The 22,941-nt window shown below is 40.1% G+C and overlaps 1 protein-coding gene across 7 annotated transcripts in view; it reads left to right on the top strand.

Moving 5' to 3' along the window:
- Positions 1-22,941, top strand: part of CFAP92 (cilia and flagella associated protein 92 (putative)) — a 66,522-nt gene that overhangs the window by 23,150 nt on the left and 20,431 nt on the right. For 5 of the 7 annotated variants that reach the window (XR_006601572.1, XM_045063381.1, XM_045063379.1 and 2 more), the window contains 2 exons: positions 12,571-13,475; positions 22,379-22,573. Coding sequence is in view for 6 of the 7 variants with exons in the window: in XM_045063381.1 (XP_044919316.1) it covers positions 12,571-13,475; positions 22,379-22,573 (1,100 nt within the window). In the remaining variant the exon portion in view is untranslated. Of the gene's footprint in view, positions 1-12,570; positions 13,480-22,378; positions 22,574-22,941 lie in introns of those variants that run through there. The other 2 variants (XM_045063383.1, XM_045063384.1) reach the window with 2 other exon arrangements.

Below are 22,941 nucleotides of genomic sequence, written 5' to 3'. Positions count from 1 at the left end.
TAAACTGGATTATTTTTGGTGGGGGGTGTTGAGTTGTATAAGTTCTTTATATATTTTGGATAATTTTATCCATTATATCATTTGCAAATATCTTCTCCCATTCCACAGGTTGCCTTTTAGTTTTGTTAATTGTTTCCTTCCTCATGCAGAAGTTTGTTTTTTTTAAATGTAGTCCCAATAGTTAATTTTTGCTTTTATTTCCCAAGCATCAGGAGACATATCTAGAAAAAAAGTTGCTGCAACCAATGTTAAAAAGTTACTGCCTTATTTTCATATAGGATTTTTCATGGTTTCAAGTGTCACATATAGGTCTTTAATCCATTTTGGTTTTGTTTTTGTTTGTGGTGTAAGAAAGTGATCCAGTTTCATTCTTTTGCATGTAGCTGTCCTGTTTTCCCAACACCATTGGTTGACAGACTGTCTTTTTCCATTGGATATTCTTGTCTGCTTTGTCAAAGATTGGCCATATAGTTGTTGATGTATCTGTTCTATCCTGTTCTATTGATCTGTGTATCTGTTTTTGTGCCAGTACAATATTGTTTTGATTACTACAGCTTTGTAATAAAACTCAAAGTCTAGAATTGTGATGCCTGCTGCTTTCCTTTGCTTTTTCAAAATTGCTTTGGCTATTTGATGTCTTTTATTGTTTCATACAAATTTTAGGATTGTTTGTTCTAGTTATGTGAAAAATGTGGTTGGCATTTTGATAGGGATTGCATTAAATGTGTGGTTTGCTTTGGATAGTATAAACATTTTAACAGTATTTGTTCTTCCACTCCATGAGCATGAAATGTCTTTCCATGTCTTTGGGTTATATTGGATTTTTTTTTTTAACCAACATTTTTATGTTTTTATAGTTTTCAGAATATAAGGCTTTTATCTCTTTGGTTAAGTTTTTTCTTATTTTATTGTTTTTGGTGTAATTGTAAGTGGGATTGTTAATTTCACTTTCTGTTGCTTCATTATTAGTGTATGGAAATGCAATGGGTTTCTTTTTTTTACATTTTAGATTTTATTTATTTATTTGACAGAGAGAGATCACAAGTAGGCAGAGAGGCAGGCAGAGAGAAAGAGAGAGGGAAGCAGGCTCCCCGCTGAGCAGAGAGCCTAATTTGGGGCTTGATCCCAGGACCCTGAGATCATGACCCAAGCCACAGGCAGCAGTTTAACCCACTGAGCCACCCAGGTGCCCCTATGGATTTCTTTACATTGGTTTTATATCCTTTATATCCTTTTATATCCAGTTTTATATCTGGACGTATTTCTCTGTCTCCTGACTTCAGCAGTTCTAGCAGGGATTTTTTGGTGGAGTCTTTCAGGTTTTCTATATATTGTATCATGTCATCTGTAAATAGTGAAAGTTTTGCTTCTTCCTTACATATTTGGATTGTTTTTATTTCTTTTTGTTATGTTCTTTTTTAATGTTATGTTTATTTCTTTTTGTTATGTTCTTTTTGTTGTCTGTTTGTAAATAGTGAAAGTTTTACTTCTTCCTTACAGATTTGGATGCTTTTTATTTCTTTTTGTTGTCTGTTTATTTCTTTTTGTTGTCTGTTGGGCTAGGACTTCCAGGACTATGTTGAATATAAGTGGTGAGAGTGGACATATTTGTCTGTTCCTGACCTTAGGGGAAAGACTCTCAGGTTTTCACCATTGAGAATGATATTAGCTGTGGGTTTTTCATATAAGGTCTTTATTATATCAAGGTATGTCCCCTGTAAATGTACTTTGTGGAGGGTTTTTATCATGAGTAAATGTTGTACTTTGTTAAATGATTTTTCTGTATCCATTGAAATGATCATATGGTTCTTAATCATTTCTCTCATTGGTGTGATGCATCACCTTGATTGATTTGCAAATTTTGAACCACCCTTACCACCCAGGAGTAAATCCTGCTTGATTGTGGTGAATGGCTTTTTTAATGTATTGTTGGATTTGGTTTGCTATTATTTTGTTGAGAATTTTTGCATTCTGTATTCATCAACGATATTGGCCTGTAGTTCTCTTTTCCTGTGGTATCTTTATTTGGTTTTGGTATCACGGTAATGCTAGCCTCATAGAATGAATTGGGAAGTTTTCTTTTCTTTTCTATTCTTTGAAATAGTTTGAGAAAAATAAGTATTAACTCTTCTTTTTTTTTTTTTTTTTTTTTAAAGAATTTATTTATTTATTTGACAGAGAGAGATCACAAGTAGGCAGAGAGGCAGGCAGAGAGAGAGAGGAGGAAGCAGGCTCCCTGCTGAGCAGAGAGCCCGATGCGGGACTCGATCCCAGGACCCTGGGATCATGACCTGAGCCGAAGGCAGCGGCTTAACCCACTGAGCCACCCAGGCACCCAGTATTAACTCTTCTTTAAGTGTCTGGTAGAATTTGCCTATGAAGCAAAGTCCTGGACTTTTGTTTGTTGGGAGTTTGGTGATTACTGGCTCAGTTTCTTTGCTGATAAATCATTTGTCTAAATTTTCTCTTTCTTCCTGATTCATTTTTGGTAGCTTATGTTTCTAGGAATTTATCTATTTCTTCTAGGTTGTCCAATTTGTTGGCATATAGTTTTCACAATATTCTCTTGTACTTGTTTGTATTTCTGTGGTGTTGGTTATCGTCTCCCCTCCCTTATATAGGACTTTATTTGATTATGTCCTTTCTCTCTCTTATGTTGATAAGTCTGGCTAGGGGCTTATCAATTTTATTGATTATTTTTGAAAAACTGGTTTCATTAATTTTTTTTTTTTTAGTTTCTATATCAATTTTTTCTCTGCTCTAATCTTTTATTATATCCTCCCTTCTGCTGGCTTTAGCTTTGGTTTGTTGTTATTTTTCTAGCTCCTTTAAGTGTAAGGTTAGGTTGTTGAGATTTTTCTCACTTCTTGAGATTGGTCTGCCTTGCTATAGACATAGCAGTCATTTTTGCTATGTCATTTTTGCTATTCGCAAAGTTCACAAAGGTTTGAACTTTGCATTTTTGTTTTCATTTGTTTCCATGTACTTTTTAAATTTCTTCTTTAAATTCCTGGATGACTCATTCATTGTTCAGTGGCATGTTATTTAACCTCCATGTATTTGTGGTCTTTCCGGGTTTCTTCTTGTAATTGCCTTCTAGTTTCATAGCATTGTGGTCAGAAAAGATGCATGGTATGACTTCAATGTTCTTGAATTTGTTGAGGCTTGTTTTGTGGCCTAACATGTGATCTATTCTGGAGAATGTTGTGCATGCACTTGAAAAAAATGCGTATTCTGCTGTTTTAAGATGGAATGTTCTTTTTTTTTTTTAAGATTTTATTTATCTGTTTAAGATAGAGCATGGGTGGGGGCTAAGGGGCAGAAGGAGAGGGAGAAGCAGGCGTCCCACTGAGCAGGGAGCCCCAAGTGGGGCTCAATCCCAGGACCCTACATCATGATCTGAACTGAAGGTAGACACTTAACTGACTGAGCTACCCAGTTGACCCTAGGATGGAATGTGCTGAACGTATCTGTTGGACCCATCTGGTACGGTGTGTCATTCAAAGTCATTGTTTCCTTGCTGATTTTCAGTTTAGTTGATCTCTACATCAATGTAAGAGGAGGTGTTAAAATTCCCTACTATTAATTCATTGTTATCAATTAGTTCCTTTATGTTTGTTATTAACTATTTTATGTGTCTGGGTATTCCCATGTTAGATGCATAAATATTTACAGCTGTTAAATCTTTTTGCAGGGCTGTCTGCTTTATGATTATATAGTATCCTTTTTCTCTTATTACAGTCTTTGTTTTAAAGTCTATTTTATACAGTGTAGGTATTGTTACTTCAGCTTTCTTTTTCCATTTGCATGATAGATATTTCTCCACCCCCTTACTTTCAATCTGCAGGTGTCTTTAGGTCTACATTGAGACTTTTGCATTGGTGGTTCTATATTTATTGCATTTTTATTACATCTTTTGTGATTGTTTCTGAAGATTTTCCCTGATTCTTTTTTATCTTTCTCCCTTTCATGGTTTGATATTTTTTTTAGTGATATATTTGGGTTTCTTTCTCTTTATTCTTTGCATATTTATTAATGGTTTTGATTTGTGGTTACCATTATGTTCATATAACAGTTTATATTAAGTTGATGGTTGCTTAAGTTTGAACCCATTCTTTACTCCCTACCCCTCTCCTCCATGCTTTAGTGTCCTATGGTGTCATATTTTACATCCTTTTATTTTATGAATCCCTTTGACTGATATTTACAGAAATGCTTATTTTAAATCCTTTGTGTTTTTTTACTTTTCATACTCACTTGTGTTCTTTCCATTTGAAGAGTTCCCTTTAATATTTCTTGCAGGGCTTATTCAGTGGTTGTGAAACTCCTTTAGTTTTTGTTTGAGAAACTCTATTTCTCCTTCTATTCTGAATGACAGCCTTGCTGGATAGAGTATTCTTGGCTGCAGAGTTTTGCTTTTCAGAACTTTGAAGATATCTTGCTGGTCTCTTCTGGTCTGCAAAATTGCTGCTGAAAAATTTGCTGACAGCCTCATGGGGTTTCCCTTGTCTGTAACTGTCTTCTTTTTCTCTTGGTGCTTTAAAGTTTTTTTCTTTATTACTACTTCTGCCATTTTAATTACTATGTGTCTTTGTATGGGCCTCCTTGGGTTGATTTTTTGGGATGTCTCTATGCCTCCTGGATCTGGATATCTGTTTCCTTCACCAGATTAGGGATATTTTCAGCTATTATTTCTTCAAATAAATTTTCTGACCCCCTTTCTCTCTCTCTTTCTGGGATCCCTATAATGCAAATGTTATTATGTGGTCACTGAGTTCTCAATTTGCATAACTTTTTTGGTCTCATTTCCTCATCTTGGTAACTTTCCATTACTGTCTTTCAGGTCATTAATTCATTCCACTGCTTCATCTAGCTTTTTCTTAATTCCACCAAATGTATTTTAAATTTATCATGTTCTTCATCTCTGATTGATTCTTTTTTATCTCCTTGTCAAGGATCTCGCTTATGTCCTCCACTATTTACTCAAATCCAGTGAGTATCTTTATGATCATTACTTTAAATTCTGTCAGGTATATTACTTTTATTCATTTCACTTAGTTCTCTTGCTGTGGTTTGGTCCTATTCTTTCATTTGGACATATTTCTCTGTCTCCTTAGTTTTTCTAACTCTCGGTGTCTGTTTCTCTCCGTTAGGAAAGTCAACTACTTCTCCTGCTCTTGAAGGTAATGGCCTTATGAAAAAGAGGTCTTGTAGTGCCCCACAGTGCAGTGTCTGTTGCCCAGGACCTGGCCCTTCCAGGGAATGTCTTCTGTGTGTGTTGCCTAGGTCTTGCTGTTGAGTCCTGCTCCTTATTTCAGTCCAGTTGTCTACAGAGCCTCCCCTTGCCTCTTATGGGCAATATTTGGTTCCCAGCAGGGGTAGGGTGCATTTTAACTAGGTGTACACTAGCTGCTTGTGCAATGAAACCTGCCAACACAGCTGCTGCCACTTGAACTGAGACCCAGCAAAATACCCAGGTCAGGAGATGAGGTGTTGGTGGGGTTTGCTCCAGTTTTCTGGGAGAGGGGACTGCAGTGTAGGTACTGAGGCAAGCATGAGTGGGAAGGCAGATCTGCCAAAATGCGGGGGGTGGAACAGAGGACTTGGTGTAAGCAAGTTATGTCAGTGGTGCACTGGTTCCCACTGTAGGTTTATGCTGGAGGGTAGGGGAAGGAAATTGTGTCTGCCAGATCCTTTGTTTCTGGAGAGATCTCCCAGTGATCCTGCCTCTTGGACATGCTTTGAGATGAGTAAATCACACTGACTCCCATCTGCTCCCCCCTCCCACAACCATGGTCATTTTCTAAACTGCTGCTTCTAGGCTGTATCTGCGTGGGTTGTTTGTCATGCTGTCTTCTTTAGGGACAAGGACTCTTCTTCCTAATGCCTTCCAGGCTCTCCTAGGGCTAAGCCTGCTGATTTTTAAGATTCCAGGCTTTAAGTCCCATAGGTTGTAAGAACCTATGAAATTTGGCCCCTCTTGCTTTCAATGCCAAATGTTATGGGGACTTGTCTTCCCCTTGTGAGTTCCCCAATGTTCAAATCTGTTTTTTGCTCTTTGTACCACTGGCTCCTTCCTCACCACGGATGGTGTCCATCTTGCTCCCAAACTCTCTCTTTCTCCTTCCTACCTTCTTTGATGTGGTCTCTTCTCTACCTTTAGTTTTAGAGTTTGTTCTGCCCATCTTCAGATCATTTTATGTGTTATTTACACTGAAGTGAATGTTATCTAGTTGTACCCATGGGAAGAGGCACAGTTAGGGTCCTCCTACTCTGCCGTCTTCCCAGCCTCCTCAAATATCTTTTCTACAAATTTCTTTTCTTCTTCTGGAACTCTGATGGTACAACTATTAGATATTTTGATATTGTCCCACAGGTCCCTGGGGCTCAATTTACTTTTAATTTTCAATGTTTTTTTCTCTGTGTGTTCAGATTGCACACTTTCTTTTTTAAGAAAATAATTATTTGAGAGAGAGAGAGAGAGAGAGAGAGAGAGGAAGGGAAATGTGTGTGTGCTGGAAGCTGGGGGTAGAAGAAGAGGGAGAGATAGTCTCTAGCAGACTCTGTGCTAAGCACATAGCCTGACATGGGGCTCAATCTCATGACCCTGAGATCACAACCTGAGCTGAAACCAAGAGTCAGACACTTAACCAAACTGTGCTACCCAGGCACCACTCATATTGCGTACTTTATATTGATCTATACTCAACTTCACTTATTCATTCCTCTGCCATCTCCATTTTGTTCTTTGGATCATCCAGTGAATTTTTAATTTCAGGTATTATATTTTTCAGTTATAAAATTTCCCTTTGGTTCTTCATTATAGTTTCCATTTGCTGAGACTGGCTCTATTCCATTTGTTTCAAGAATGCTTAGTTACATATTGGAGAATGTTTATAATTGTCTTAAAGTTTTCATCAGATAATTCCAGTATTCAAGTCATTTCAGAGTCGGCATCTGTTGGTTGTCTCTCCCCTTGATAACTGGTCAGCATTCCCAGTTCTTCATATGTCAAGTAATTTTGGGTTATATGTTAGACCTTTTAAATATTAAAGTTGTGAGTCCCTGAGTCTTGTTTAAATCCTGTGGAGAATGTTGGCTTTTTGTTTTGTTAGATAATAGTCTTATATAGGGTCAAGCTGTAATTTCCAATTTACCTCCCGTGGCTGTGTTTTTTTAAAATTATTTTTTTAAACATATAATATGTTATTTGCCCCAGGGGTACAGGTCTGTGAATCATCAGGCTTACACATTTCACAGCACTCACCATAGCACATACCCTCCCTAATGTCCATAACCCAACCCTACCACCTCATATCCCTACCCCATATCCCTACCCCCTCACCCCCTAGCAGCCCTCAGTTTGTTTCATGAAATTAAGAGTCTCCCTCCAAATCCCATCTTGTTTCATTTTTTTCATTCCCTACTCCCCACAACTCCCCACCCTGCCTCTCAAATTCCTCATATCAGAGAGACTGTTTGATAATTGTCTTTCTCTGATTGGCTTATTTTGCTCAGCCTAATACCCTCTAGTTCTACCCATGTTTTTGCAAATGGCAGTATTTCATTTCTTTTGATGGCTGCATAGTATTCCATTGTATATATATATACATATATATATATATATATATATATATATGTATATATATATACCACATCTTCTTTATCCATTCATCTGTTCATGGACATCTAGGTTCTTTCCATAGTTTGGCTATTGTGGACATTGCTGCTATAAACATATGGGTGCATGTGCCTCTTTGGATCACTACATTTGTATCTTTAGGGTAAATACCCAGTAGTGCGATTGCTGGGTCATAGGGTTGCTCTATTTTCAACTTTTTGAGCAACCTTCATGCTGTTTTCCAGAGTGACTTCACCAGCTTGCATTCCCACCAAGAATGTAGGAGGGTTCCCCTTTCTCCACATCCTCACCAGCATCTGTCATTTCCTGATTTGTTAATTTTAGCCATTCTGACTGGTGTGAGGTGGTATCTCATTGTGGTTTTGATTTGTATTTCCCTGATGCCTAGTGATGTGGAGCCCTTTTTCATGTGTCTGTTGGCCATCTGGGTGTCTTCTTTGCAGAAATGTCTGTTCATTGTCCTCTGCCTATTTCTTGATTGGATTATTTGTTCTTTGGGTGTTGAGTGTAATAAATTCTTTATAGACCTTTATAGATTTTGGATACTAGCCCTTTATCTGATATGTCATTTGTGAATATCTTCTTCCATTCTGTCAGTTGTCCTTCGGTTTTGTTAACTGTTTCCTTTGTCATGCAAAAGATTTTGATCTTGATGAAGTCCCAGTAGTTCATTTTTGCCCTTGCTTCCCTTGTCTTTGGCAATGTTTCTAGGAAGAAGAGGAAGAAGAGGTTGCTGCCTGTGTTCTCCTCAAGGATTTTGATGGGTTCCTGTCTCACATTGAGATCTTTCATCCATTTGATTCTATCTTTGTGTGTGGTATAAGGAAATGGTCCAATTTCATTTTTCAGCATGTGGCTGTCCAGTTTTCCCAATACCATTTGTTGATGAGACTTTTTTCCGTTGGGTGTTCTTTCCTGCTTTGTCAAAGATCAGTTGACCATAGAGTTGAGGGTCTATTTCTGGGCTCTCTATTCTGTTCCATTGATCTATGTGTTTGTCTTTGTGCCAGTACCATACTGTCTTGATTATTACAGCTTTGTAGTAGAGCTTGAAGTCTGGAATTGAGATACCACCAACTTTGGCTTTCTTTTTCAACATTCCCCTGGCTATTTGGGGTCTTTTCTAGTTCCATACCAATTTTAGGATTATTTGTTCCATTTCTTTGAAAAAAATTAACAGTATTTTGGTAGGGATTGCATTAAATATGTAGATTGTTTTAGGTAACAGAGAGATTTTCACAATATTTATTCTTCCAATCCATGAGCATGGAACATTTTTCCATTTCTTTGTGTCTTCCTCTATTTCTTTCATGAGCACTTTATAGTTTTCTGAGTACAGATTCTTTGCCTCTTTGGTTAGGTTTATTCCCAGGTATGTTATGGTTTTCGGTGCAATTGTAAATGGGATCAACTCCTTAATTTCTTTTTCTTCTGTCTTGTTGCTGGTGTACAGAAATACAACTGATTTCTGTGCATTGATTTTATGTCCTGACACTTTACTGAATTCCTGTATGAATTCTAGTGCTTTTGGAGTGGAGTCTCTTGGGTTTTCCACATAAAGTATCACATCATCTGCAAAGAGTGAGAGTTTGACTTAGTCTTTGCTGATTTGAATGCCTTTTATTTCTTTTCGTTGTCTGATTGCTGAGGCTAGGACTTCTAGTACTATGTGGAATAGCAGTGGTGATAATGGACATCCCTGCTGTGTTCCTGACCTTAGGGGAAAAGCTCTCAGTTTTTCTCCATTGAGAATGATAGTCATTGTGGGTTTTTCATAGATGGCTTTGATGATATTGAGGTATGTACCCCCTGTGCCTACGTTATGAAGAGTTTTGATCAAGAAAGGATGCTGTACTTTGTCAAATGCTTTTTCAGCATCTATTGAGAGGATCATATGGTCCTTGTTCTTTCTCTTATTAATGTATTTATCACATTGATTGATTTGCAGATGTTGAATCAAACTTGCAGCCCAGTAATAAATCCCACTTGGTTGTGGTGAATAATCCTTTTAATGTACTGTTGGATCCTATTGGCTAGGATTTTGGTGAGAATTTTTGCATCTGTGTTCATCAAGGATATTGGTCTGTAATTCTCCTTTTTGATGGAATCTTTGTCTGGTTTTGGGATCGAGCTAATGCTGGCCTCATAAAATGAGTTTGGAAGTTTTCCTTCCATTTCTATTTTTTGGAACAGTTTCAGGAGAGTAGGTATTAATTCTTCTTTAAATGTTTGGAGGGAATTCCCCTGGGAAGCCATATGGCCCTGGGCTCTTGTTTGATGGGAGATTTTTGATGACTGCTTCAATCTCCTTACTGGTTATAGGTCTGTTCAGGTTTTCTATTTCTTCCTGGTTCAGTTTTGGTAGTTTATATGTCTAGGAATGTATCCATTTCTTCCAGATTGTCAAATTTGCCAGCATATAGTTGCTCATAATATGTTCTTTAATTGTTTGTAATTTTTTTTTTTTTTTTTTGGTGTTGGTTGTGATCTCTCCTCTTTTATTCATGACTTTATTAATTTGGGTCTTTTCTCTTTTCTTTTTGATAGGTCTGGCCAGGGGTTTATCAGTCTTCTTAATTCTTTCAAAGTTTTGTTTGTGGCTGTGGTTTTAAGGCCAGTTCAGTTTTCAAAGATTTTGTAGTGATATTCAAGACTTTCCTGCATGTGTAGTACTAAGGCACCAGTCAGGCCTGTGCCGTGGTCTCTGTAGTTCAGTTCTTGAAACCCCTGGTATGTGGCTAACGGCTGGATCCACACATGCACAATTGAGGGATAAGCTCAAGTTTACACATAACTTTATGGAGTCCCTTCCTTGATTTCCCCCCTTTCTACACTCCCCAGATCCCAAGGAGTCATTTTCCTGGTCTGCTGGCTTAAAAGGTATACCTTTATTGTTTCCACTCTAACATGCCCTTCCTGGGACTCAGTCTGCCTCTGAGGACAGGTGGTGGGAAGATATGTAGAGTAAAAACAATATTGAGGGTTTACCACATACTTTTTGTATCACAATTCCCCTGGTTGAAAAGGATTTCCCTGTCTCAGATTTTTAGGTGCCTGCCCAGCTGCTGCCACCATCAGATTGTAGCTTTGGAGCTTGAACTTGCATGAGGACAGGGCCAACAGAGAAAAACAACAGTGGATCCCTCCAAACTCCCACTCTCTGTATCCTATGGGGGTCCTTCCTTCCACTCCTTAGAACAGAAAGAGAGGGCTTCTCTTAGAGCTCTGTCTGTATCTAGTGCACAATTCTTGGATTCAGGCTTCCTTTTGAGTCCAGGCTACAACATACAAGAGGAAAATAAACCCAGTAAACTCATAGCTGTGTTGGTTGTACTTTGAGTTTGGTTTCCATTCCCAATTTTCCATTATTTTTTACTTTTCAGAGGCCTCTGACAGCTGCTCCATGCATTCTGTCTATGATTTCTGGATACATTCACTGGGAGATGGAGAGTGGGGTGTGCTTACTCCACGTAACCAAATTTTAAAGTTCATCTTCTACTATTTTTCATTTTTTCTCTTTTATTATTTTATATATGTTTTTTATATCCTGTATACAAGTCCTTCGTGTTATATATATATATATATATATATATATATATATAGATATATGTATTATACATGTTTTATGCCAGTCTAGGGCTTAACTTTATTTGATAAAGTCCATGTTATCAACTTCGGCTGTTATAATTAGTGTTTTTTGGTGTCCTGTCAAAGAAATCTTTTCCCACATGAATGAAAATTCTCTCCTATGTCTTCTTCTAGAAGATGTATATGGTCTATGATTCATCTAGAATTAATTGCATTTTCCTATCCATGAAGATTGTATATTTCTCTATTTAGATTTTCTTTAATTTCTCTCTTAATTTTGTTCTTTTCAGTGTACAGGTCTTACACATTTTTCATTGCATTTCTTTCAAGCATTTTATGTTTCTATGCTACTGTAGGTGATATTTTAAAATTATTCATTGTTAGAAAATAGAAATACAGTAGATTTGACCTTATTATATTCCTTTTTTTACACATAACCAAACAAATATATTTAGTTTATGTTTCTGGTGACTCTAATATCTTATGGCTTTGTGCAACCAATTTTGCTAGTAGTACCTTTTACTTAGGAATTTTGTAATTTTTACTGTGGTTTCACATTTAATTGAACTTTCTTCATGAGGATTCTTTGAAGCCTAGGTTGAAAGTGGATTTCTGTAGAAGGTTTTTTGAGAACTTCTACAAGGTACCTGGGAGCATACCAACCCAGGATTATTTAAAGGTTTCGGTGTAAAATAAATAGTACACTTGGAGTATGAATTCAGATCACAAACTTGCATAAGGGTTAACTTTTGATTTAAAAAGTCTTAGTGTCAAGGTTAAAATATGCAGGATACCCTGTTTTCTGTCACTCCTTTCCATCTTATTTTCCATGCCCTCTTAAACCCCACAACTCTGAGCCCTTCTTCACCTTGTGGTAACTTTTTGCTTGGATACCTGTTAATATGCTAAAGGTGAGCCCATACCAACCCTCCAAGATGTCTAGGAAATATGGATTACCTTTTCTAAAAACCACTTATCTCCACCTTTTCTGCACCTAGCCTTGGGCTTGGAAGTAAAAATACAGCTGTGCAAAATGCACATGGCCTGTCTTCATGGCACTCAGTTTGGGAGGAGGAAATAGTGACTTAATATTTATTAGGCCCTGTCTTTTGTGAGCCACCATCTTGGTGCTTTCATGTATGTCACTTAATCCTGGGGATGACCTTGGAGAGCTGGCTCTTTCCTTGGTATTTTGTGGATGAGGAATCCAGGCCACAGGGACTGGAGGGGGCCAATGTGGCTCTAGGATTTGAGCCTCCTGTGGGAGCCTGCCTTTAAAGGGGAGGCAGAGTGACTGCCACTGCAGCCTAGTGATCTGTTGTCACCTCATTCTCTCCTAGAAGCTGTGCATCCCTGTGTACTGCAAGTACCAGTTCTTTAAGACTCCAGTTCACAGAACAGAGGGGCGGCCCCATGGAATCCACATCCATTTCCAGGACATCAATGTCATCTTTCTTGGGGCAATGCAGCCCAGTGACCTGAGGGAATACCTGGAGGGGCCCCCCATGGTGGTGCAAGTTCATGACAGGGACCGCAAGTTAGAGGAGTATTCCCGGAAGCCCACCCTGTTTGGGGATGACCCCTTGGATGCATACCTCAACCTACAGTCCCTCATCTCTCTGGAAGAGACAGAGAATAACCCCTTTGAATCCCAGAACAAGATATGGGACCCTTATGGGGTTGCCCAGGTCAGTTTTGCTGACCTTCTCCTCGGCCAGAAGTACTTGAACTTGGTCGTCCCCATCCACAGCTGTGAACCCAAGCCCAAACACTGTGGCCAAGATGGCAAGAGCAGGAAGGTTGTGGGGTTTCGGGTCCCCACAGATGGCTTCCAGCACAACCCAATGCCCATGGGTAACTACCTTGAGGCCAACTCTCTGCTCAAGATGCGGGTGGACATTGCTGTGCCATTGCAGGCCAGGGCTGAAGCCCCGGACCCAGAGCTTTCAGGTACCCAGTTTGGCCGCATCATTTTCGTGTTTGACTCCAAGAAGATCTCCCTCCTCTACGGCCTGCTGCAGGACATCACCATGATCAATGCCAAGGCCCTTGATCTGGATGCCCACCCTATCAGGAACATCCAGCAAATCCTGTCAGCCTTTAAGATGCGGGTAAAGATCCAGGAAAGGCAGGACCTGGATGTACTCACTGGCTTCCACCTGCTGGATGGGAAGCTTCACCTTCTCATTCTGGAGGGCTTGGCTGACCAAGGCTTGAAGCAGCTATGGGACAGCCATCAAAGCCGGTAGGTGGGTGTTTTTTTGGTGTTTGTGTTTCATGTAAAAGTCATGATGTCTTGATGCTGAGTGAGTGGATTGGGGAAATCTTTTTTTATTATTTTGGTAGGGGGAAATCTTTTGAAGCCAGGCTCAGGTTTAGTGTCCTCATCTGTAAGAAGGATATGTTGATTCAGTTCCTTTTGGGGTTTATTATAGAAGACTTCACAGGACTCCATTATTGGCCTTGACCACAGGCGGAATTTCTTGCCTTTGGATGAAGGGAAGACTTTAGGGCCACGCAGTAGAAAGGGTGGTTCAGGAAAATGGGCCCTCCCTTCAGACTTCTGAGGGGCCTACTTGGCTAACAAGGAGAAGAAAATTCTGTATGGCCCTAAGATGGACACCACAGAGAAGTAGATTTCCACTGAGTCTAAGGAAGACCTATCTGACTATTTTGAGGCTGGAGAAGCTGCCTAGGTGCAGAAAGTTCTCCTTCCCTGATGACCTTCAGGAATACCTAATTATACCTCAGTGGAAATTTTGTAGAGGCGATCGAACTTTCAGATTCTGGGCTGGAGCAGGTAGTCCCTTATGGTCCTTCCATTCTTCAGTTTTGTCTTCATGACAATTCTCTTTTCCTTTTGTTATTTGCAAGTATCCTAGTTTGGGCTTAAAGGGCCTCTTTTCTTTATTTTTATTTTTTAGATTTTATTTATTCAAGAGAGAGAGAAAATGAGCTGGGTGGGGGAGGAGCAGAGGGAGAGGGAGAAACAGACTCCTTGCTGAGTGCTGAGCCCAACATGGGGCTCAGTCCCAGGACCCTGAGATCATGACCGTAGCTGGTCAGAAGCCAGGCTCAGGTTCAACCCAGGTGCCCTAGTACCTCCTTTTTTTAGTTTGGAAACTCCCCCTCTCTGTCTTTGGATTTCAGATGCCCTAGAACCTAGATGCTGACAACAGCAAGTAGTCCTGAGGTTGAGTTGTATTCATCCAAGACAGGAGAGCAGCCCTGTTTGGCCCTGTCTTGATGTGTTGGTAAGCCAAGAGGTGCTGTGAAGGAGCTGGCATTGTGTCTAGTTATCTGCCCAAGAGAACTGAAAACATAGGTCCACACAAAAAGCTTGTATGTGAATGTTCATGGCAGCATTATTTATAATAGTCAAAAAAGTGGAAATGGGAACTTGGGTGGCTCAGTGGGTTAAAGGGTCTGCCTTCAGCTCAGGTTGTGATTTTAGGGTCCTGGGATCGAGCCCCAAATTGGGTTCTCTGCTCAGCAGGGAGCCTGCTTCCCTCTCTTTCTCTGCCTGCCTTTCTGCCTACTTGTGATCTCTGTCTGTCAAATGAATAAATAAAATCTTCAAAAAAAGTGTAAACAACTCAAATGTCCCTCAACCAATGAAGAAAATGTGATATATCCATAAAATAGAATAATATTCAGCCATGAAAAAGGAATGAAGTACTGATATACACATTTCAACATGGGTAAACCTTGAAAATGTACTGAGTAAAAGAAGCCAGACATAAAAGGCCACCTGTTGTATGATTCTGTTAATGTGGAATGTCTAGTCTAGTCAAATCCACAGAAACGGAAGATTCGTGGTTCTCAGGGTTTCAGGGAAGGGGTGAAGGAGAAGTGGGGAGTGACTGTTAATGGGTACAATTTCTTCTTGGGGTGATGAGAATTTTCTAGAATTGGTGTTTATGATTGCACAATGTTAATATATTAAAAACCACTGAATCATGCAATTGAAAAGTGTGAACTTATAATGAAAAAGTGTGTGCAGTAAACAATCTGGCCTTGCCCAAAAGGTCTGGCCTTTGCTTTTGGCTTCTGGGTGGTGATATATGTCATACCTAATAGGAGTGCCTTTGCTTAGGTTGGGGGATGACTACACCAGAACTTGGGATAGGATGGGACCACCATACCTGGTGGTCATGCCAGAAAGACCCCGAGTGTGATTTAGGGTTAGGGCTTTGGTCTTGTCATGTCAGTTGATCTGGAGACTGAGATTGCCATGTGAGCAATCAAGCAAGTAATCAATCATGCCTCTGTAACAGAGCCCAAATAAGAACTCTAAATACCAAGGCTCAGGGGAACTTCTATGTGCGTATTATCCCTCAGCAATGTCATCAGGACAACACATCCTGATTCCATGAGGAAAGAGCATTGAGAACTTGGTGTTTAGAACCATTCTAAACTCTGCCCTATGTGTCTCTTCCTCTGGCTGATTTTAATCTGCATCCTTTCCCTATAATAAGCTGTGAGTGTGAGTGTAACATCTTTCAGTGAATTCCGTGTGTTCTTGTAGCAAATTGTTGAGCCTGAGGGTGGTATTAGAACCCCTTGAACTGGGGCTTCTGGGTGGCTCAGTGGGTTCAGGCCTCTGCCTTCGGCTCAGGTCATGATCCCAGGGTCCTGGGATGGAGCCCCGTATCGGGCTCTGCTCAGTGGGGAGCCTGCTTTCCTCGCTCTCTATGCCTGCCTCTCTACCTATTTGTGATCTCTGTCTGTCAAATAAGTAAATAAGATCTTAAAAAAAAAAAAAAAAAGGAACACCTTAAACTTCAGTGGGTATCAGAAATCAGGGCAGTTTGAGAAACTATGACCTCAAACTTTATAGTTTGGCTAAGTTGGGGATATGGTATGTATCTCAACGAACAGTTTTGTCCCAATAGAAAAAATAATATAAAATAGGCTCATGGACCCCAGTTCAGTGAAGCTGAAATAAAAGATCATTAACCGGGAAAAAAATTCACATGGTTGGAAATTAACAACTATTTCCAAATAACCAAAAGAGAAACAAATAGAAATTAGACATTATTGAATTGATCAATAATGAAAATAGTATAGTATCTGAATTTGTGGGGTGATGTTAGTGTTAGAGGAAACTTTATAGACTCAAATGCTTATATTAGAAAAGAAAAAAAGCTGAAAATTAATGATCGATGTTGCAGTAATTGAAATAAGTGTTTTAAACCGTGTCAAAAAATTTAAATATGTATAAAAAATTGCAAAGATAATATAAAAAATATTTTCAGATAAGATAGTTTAATGAGGTTTCTGGATACAAACATTAATGTAAAAACCTATTGAATTTCTGAATTCCATCTATATACAAAAAATCATTTAAAAAGTGAATGCTTTTAAAGTATTATAAAAGTATGAAATTCAACAAAAAGGATTAGAACATCTCTATCATGAATATTATAGGATTTTTAGAAACATTAAAGAAAACCTAAACAAGTAAAGAGACTACCATGTTCATGGATTGGAACACTCAGTATTAATAGAGGTGTCAGTTATCTGCAAGCCAGATGTATAAATTCAAAGCAATCCCAATTTTAAAAGTATGGAGCTTGAGAACCTGATTTAAAAATTTACATCATCGTGTGTATAAGAACAAGAACAAGATGGGAGAACTTGTTCTACTAAATATCAAGCCTCCTTATAAAACCATAGTGATTAAGAGAGTTTATTGGACCAGTGATAGACAAGCAAACATACGAAATATGATAGAAAATCCAAATACAGACCTCCATGCAAACAGTCACTTGACATAAGATGTGCGACATTGGAAGATCAGCAGCAAATGCTTATACTAAAACCATTGAATTGTACACATGAAAAGGGTGAATTTAGATAAGGTGATACACTTCACACAGGCCAGTTTGGCTGGAATTAAACATGTCCGGTAATAGCAAGTGTTGACAAGGATGTGGAGAGCTCAGAATTGTCATTCACTGCTGGTAATGAATTAGATGGTAGAGTCACTTTGGAAAACAGTCTGGCAGTTCCTCAAATGGCTAAAAAGAGATACTGTACGACCCAGCTGTCCCCCTCCTAGGTAAATGCCCAAGATAAATGAGAACACATGTCCACGCTGGACAGTATATAACTGTTTATAAGAGCACTATGATAGCCATTAGGTGGAAACAGCCCACATGTTTATTAATTGATGAATGGCTAAACAAAATGTGACATATAAATACAATGAGCTGTTATTTGGACATAAAAGGAAGGAAATACTGACTCACATTATAGTAAGTGAAGTGAAAAGAGCCAGTCACAAAAGGCCACATATTGGATGAGTCCTTTATATGAAATGTCAAAAATAAGCAAACCTATAGAGACAGAAAGAGGATTAGTGAATACTTAGGGTTGTGGGTCAAGGGATGAGAGTATAGATGGGGGTATAGATGTGTACAGGTTTCTTTTTTAGGTGATAAGAAAGCTTGAAAATTGTGATGATGATTGCGTGTATCTATGAATAGACTAAACATGATTGAATTATATACATTATGGCATCTGAATTAAATCTCATTCAAGGTGGGGCGCCTGGGTGGCTCAGTGGGTTAAAGCCTCTGCCTTCAGCTCGGGTCATGATCCCAGGGTCCTGGGATCGAGTCCCGCATCTGGCTCTCTGCTTGGCAGGGAGCCTGCTTCCTTCTCTCTCTCTGCCTGCCTCTCTGCCTACTTGTGATCTCTGTCTGTCAAATAAATAAATAAAATCTTTAAAAAAAAAATCTCATTTGAAAAATACCTCTAGCTGGGGCACCTGGGTGGCTCAGTGGGTTAAGCCTCTGCCTTCAGCTCAGGTCATGATCCCAGGGTCCTGGGATGGAGCCCCGTATCAGGCTCTCTGCTCCCTCAGCGGGAAGCCTGCTTCTCCCTCTCCCACTCCCCCGCTGTGTCTCTCTCTGTCAAATAAATAAAATCTTTAAAGAAGAAGAAGAAGAAGGAGAAGGAGAGGAGGAGGAAAAATACCTCTAGCAAACGAACAAACAAACAGATCTGTTGAGGAAAGGAGAAACTTTTTTAAAAAACGGTGTTGGGAGCGCCTGGGTGGCTCAGTGGGTTAAAGCCTCTGCCTTTTGCTCAGGTCGTGATCCCAGGGTCCTGGGATTGAGCCCCGCATTGGACTCTCTGCTCCGTGGAGGGCCTGCTTCCTCCTCTCTCTCTGCCTGCCTCCCTGCCTACTTGTGATCTCTCTGTCAAATGAATAAATAAAATCTTTTTAAAAAATGAAAATAAATAAATAAACAGTGTCGGGATAATTGTTTATCCATAAGAAAAAAGGAAAATAACTTCCAAACCTCAGACCATTCACAAAAATCAATTCTCGCTGCCTTAGAAATCTGTGTACATTTTCAACTTTTGAAATAGTTATAGATTCATAGGAAGTTTAATGAATATTCCAGAGATTCCCACATACCCTTTCCCCACAACGGTCACATCTTGCTTAACTGTGGTGCAGATATCTAAGCCAGGATGCCAATGTCAGTATGTATGTTGTTTGTGCCAGTTTATACATACAGATTTGTGAAGACCTTGAACTAGCATATTGTTACCGAGAGCTCCCTCATGCTCTGTGTTTACAGTCATGCCCACCCTCTTTAACTATCCTGTTTTCCATCTCCTTCATTTTTAAAAAATTGTATTTATTTACCTGACAGAGACACCATGAGAGAGGGAACACAAGCAGGAGTGGGAGAGGGAGAAACAGGCTTCCCGCTGAGCAGGGAGCCTGACGTGGGGCTTGACCCCAGGACCCTGGGATCATGACCTGAGCCGAAGGCAGGCAGTTAATGACTGAGTCACCCAGGCGCCCCCTTAATTTTTTCATCTGTATGTAATCTTCCATATTAATGGAATCCTATTATATGACCTTAGGAGCTTCCACTCAGCGTCCACTCAGTGCTGGCGAGCCGTTCACATTTTTGCATATATCCGTAGTTTGCTCCTCTTTGTTGCTGGGTCATATTTCATGGAACAGATGTGACACAGTTTCCCTGTCCATCTGTTGAGGAACATTTTGTTTATTTCCAGTTTTTGACGATTACAGATAAAGCTGCTGTGAGTAATAACGTACAGGTTTTTGTGTGGACATGTTTTCTTCTTAACTGAATTATAGTTGACCTACAATATTAGTTTCAGATGTGCAAGACAGTGATCTGATATTTTTATACATTGCAAATGATCAGCATGGTAGATCAGGTTACTATCTCTCACTATACGAAGTTATTATGTGATTGGCTCTGTTCCCTATGCTGCTCATGACATCCCTGTGACTTATTTATTTTAAAACTGAGAGTTTGTACCTCTTCATCCCCATCACCTGTGTAACCCATGCCTACCCCCACAACTCCCAGCCCCAGCAACTCTAAGTTTGATCTCTGTACCCATGGAATGGTTTGTTTTGTTTGTTCTATTGTTCTAGGTTTTAAATTTCACATATAAGGGAAATCATACAATATCTGTCTTTCTCTGTCTGACTTACTTACTTCACTGAGCATAATACCCTTTACTTACATTCATGTTGTTGCAGATGGCAAGACCTCATTCTTTTATATGGCTGAGTAATATTCCATTACACACTCAAACACACAGTCCACATCTTTATCCATTCACCTGAAGGTTGCTTCTATATCCTGACTATTGCAAATAATGGACATAGTGGTGCATATATCTTTTCGAATGAGTGTTCTCATTTTCTTTTGGCTGAATACCTAGTCATGGAATTGCCCTATTGGTATGGTCATTCTGGGTTTTTTTGTTTGTTTGTTTGTTTGTTTGTTTGTTTTTAAGATTTTATTTATTTATTTGACAGAGATCACAAGTAGGCAGAGAGGCAGGCAGAGACAGAGAAGGAAGCAAGCTCCCCGCTGAGCAGAGAGCCCGATGCAGGGCTCAATCCCAGGACCCTGGGATCATGACCTTGAGCCGAAGGCAGAGGATCTAGCCCACCGAGCCACCCAGGTGCCCTGGTCATTCTGTTTTTAAATTTTGAGGAATCTCCATACTTTTTTCCACAGTGGCTGCACCAGTTTGCTTTCCCAACCACAGGGCACGGGGGTTCCCTTTTCCCCACATCCTCCATCACCAACACTTGTCATCTCTTGTGTTTTTGATCATAGTCATTTGACAGGTGTGAGGTGGTATCCCATTGTGGCTGTGATTCACATTTCCCTGATGACCAGGGATGTTGTAATTTCCTCATTGTGTGCGTTGGCCATCTGCATTATCTTCTATTTAGCTGTTCTGCCCATTTTCAGTTGGGTATTTGTTGTTGTTGTTGTTGTTATGGAGTCAAATGAGTTCTTTATGTATTTTGGATATAAATCCCTTATTGGATATATTGTTTGCAAGTAGCTTCCCCCATTCCACAGTTTGTCTTTTCATTTTGTTGGTTTTCCTCACTGTGTAAAAGCTTTTTGGCTTGATGTAGTTCCATTTGTTTATTTTTGCTTTTGTCGCCCTTGCCTAAAGAGACATAACCAAAAATATATTACTTAGGCCAATGTCAAAGAGCTTATTGCCTGCATTTTCTTCTAGGAGTTTTATGGTTTTATTTAGGTTTTTGATCCATTTGAGTTTGTGTTTGTTGTAAGAAAGTGGTTCAGTTTCATTCTTTGCCTGGAGCTGTCCCGTACCATTTGTTGAAGAAACTGTTTTCCTATTGAATATTCTTGCCTCCTTTCTCATGCATTAATTGACATATAATCATAGGTTTATTTCTGGACTCTTTATTGTGTTCCATTGATCTATGTGTCTGTGTTTATGCCACTGCCATATCGTTTTGATTACTACAGCTCTGTTGTATAACTCGAAATCTGGAATTGTTATACCTCTGGGTTTGTTTTTCCTTTTCAGATTGCTTTGGCTATTCAGGGCCTTTTCTGGTTACATGCAAATTTTAGGATTGTTTGTTCTAGCTCTATGAAAAATGCTAATGGTATTTTGATATGGCTTGCATTGAATGTATGGATCGCCTTGGGAAGTATAGACATTTTAATATTTGTTTTTCTAATCCATGAGCATGGAATGTCTTTCCATTTGTTTGTGTTATCCTCAGTGTCTTCCTGTCCAATCTGTATTTCCTTCGTGTGATGGAAGGGACTTTCCCCATTACAAATATGATGTTAGTTATAGGTTTTTTGTAGATGTCATTTATCAATTTAAGGAAGTTCCACTCTATTCCTAATTAACGAGGAATTGTGTGGTTCACACAATTCACAGAAATCAATTCCAGGTAGATTAAAACCCACTTGGAATAGTTGCAGACTCACAATCAGTTGCAAAAATAATATAGAATTGTTCCATGCACCCAGTGCCTAATTTCCTCCAGCCGGGATATCTGACAAAAGTAGAATGCCTTATTGATGGACACAGTACAGTCAGCTAGACCACAATTATCTGGTCTTATTCAGAGCTCACCAGAAAAGAAAAATCTGTTTTTGAATAGCGAAACGCTAAAGCTTTCAGATGATTAGGATAAAGAAAGATTTCCTGAACAAGACAGAAGTACACAGAATAAAGGAAAATGATGCCGGAACCAGCTACATGGAAGTGAATCACTTCTGTTTTAACAAAGGTATCATAGAAATTGTGAAAAGAAAGACTCAGAAAAAAATTATTTGCCTTGTGTGGAGCTAGTATCCTGAATATGTAAAAAACGCCCATGAATCAATAAGAAAATGAAAACAGGCCAAGGGAAGAGTGGGCAAAATGCTCGGACAGGTACTTCGCCAAAGGGGAAAACCCCATGACCAAACACCCATTCACCGAGGGGATAGGCAGGGTCCCTGCTGCCTTCCCTTAGTTTCCCCGAGGTGCAGGAGCCGCCTGTACCAACACAGGGGCGTGGCGTGGTGTGGCAGGGTGTGTTTAGCACCTCTGCCAGGCTGGGAATGCCGGCCAGCCAAGTGTATGAATGGGAGCGGTGGCAGGACAAGAGGAAAATGAAGTAGGGTTCTGCATTTTCACTGCCAAGGTTTGGAAAGGATGGTCTATCAGATGTTTCATCAGGTGTTTTTCAGATGATTTATTGTTAACGCATTCCGAAAATAGTTCTGCCCAAGGGCAACACCGCAGAGCGATCTGGGAGCCCTCGGAGAGGTGCTAAGGCCTCGCCCCTCGGCCTCCTTGCAGAATCACCAGGGCAGAGCCGGGCAAACACAAGGTGCTCTACAACTCCGCGCTGCGGTTCCGCCACCGCCTCTACGCCGACCTGGAGACCGTCCTGTACCAGGTGCACCTCTTCAAGCCGCTGTCGCAGCTCATGAAGCACTCGGCGCTCTACGTCCGCAACAGCGTTCTGCAGAAGGCCTTCCAGGCCCTGACCAGGTGCGCCAGGCCCCCTCCCAGGGAGTGGCCACCGGGAGCCGGTGCGGCTGGGGGTGGTGCCGCTGGGGGTGGTGCAGGGAACCCTCCAGGGGCCAGGGGCAGAGAGAGAGAGAAAGAAGGCTCCCCGCTGAGCAGGGAGCCCCAGGTGGGACTCGATACCAGGACCTTGAGATCATGACCTGAGCCGAAGTCAGACGCTTAAGGGACTGAGCCACCCAGGTGCCCCAGCTTTTATTTTTCTTTATGCCTAAAGAGGCTGAGCCTAGGAGTGGAATTCAGTTCCCTGGGACCCCAAACCTGTGTCATTCCCTCTGTTCCACGTGGTCTCCCAAGGGGGTTCGGAAACACTGGGGAAAGGAAGGCCCTTT

The sequence above is a fragment of the Mustela putorius genome, unplaced genomic scaffold (assembly GCF_011764305.1).
Source record: "Mustela putorius furo isolate JIRA1106 unplaced genomic scaffold, ASM1176430v1.1 tig00003850_pilon_pilon_pilon, whole genome shotgun sequence".
NCBI lineage: Eukaryota > Metazoa > Chordata > Mammalia > Carnivora > Mustelidae > Mustela > Mustela putorius.
The sequence above is the reverse complement of the archived record's forward strand: the minus strand, read 5'-3'. Positions and strand labels throughout refer to the sequence as shown.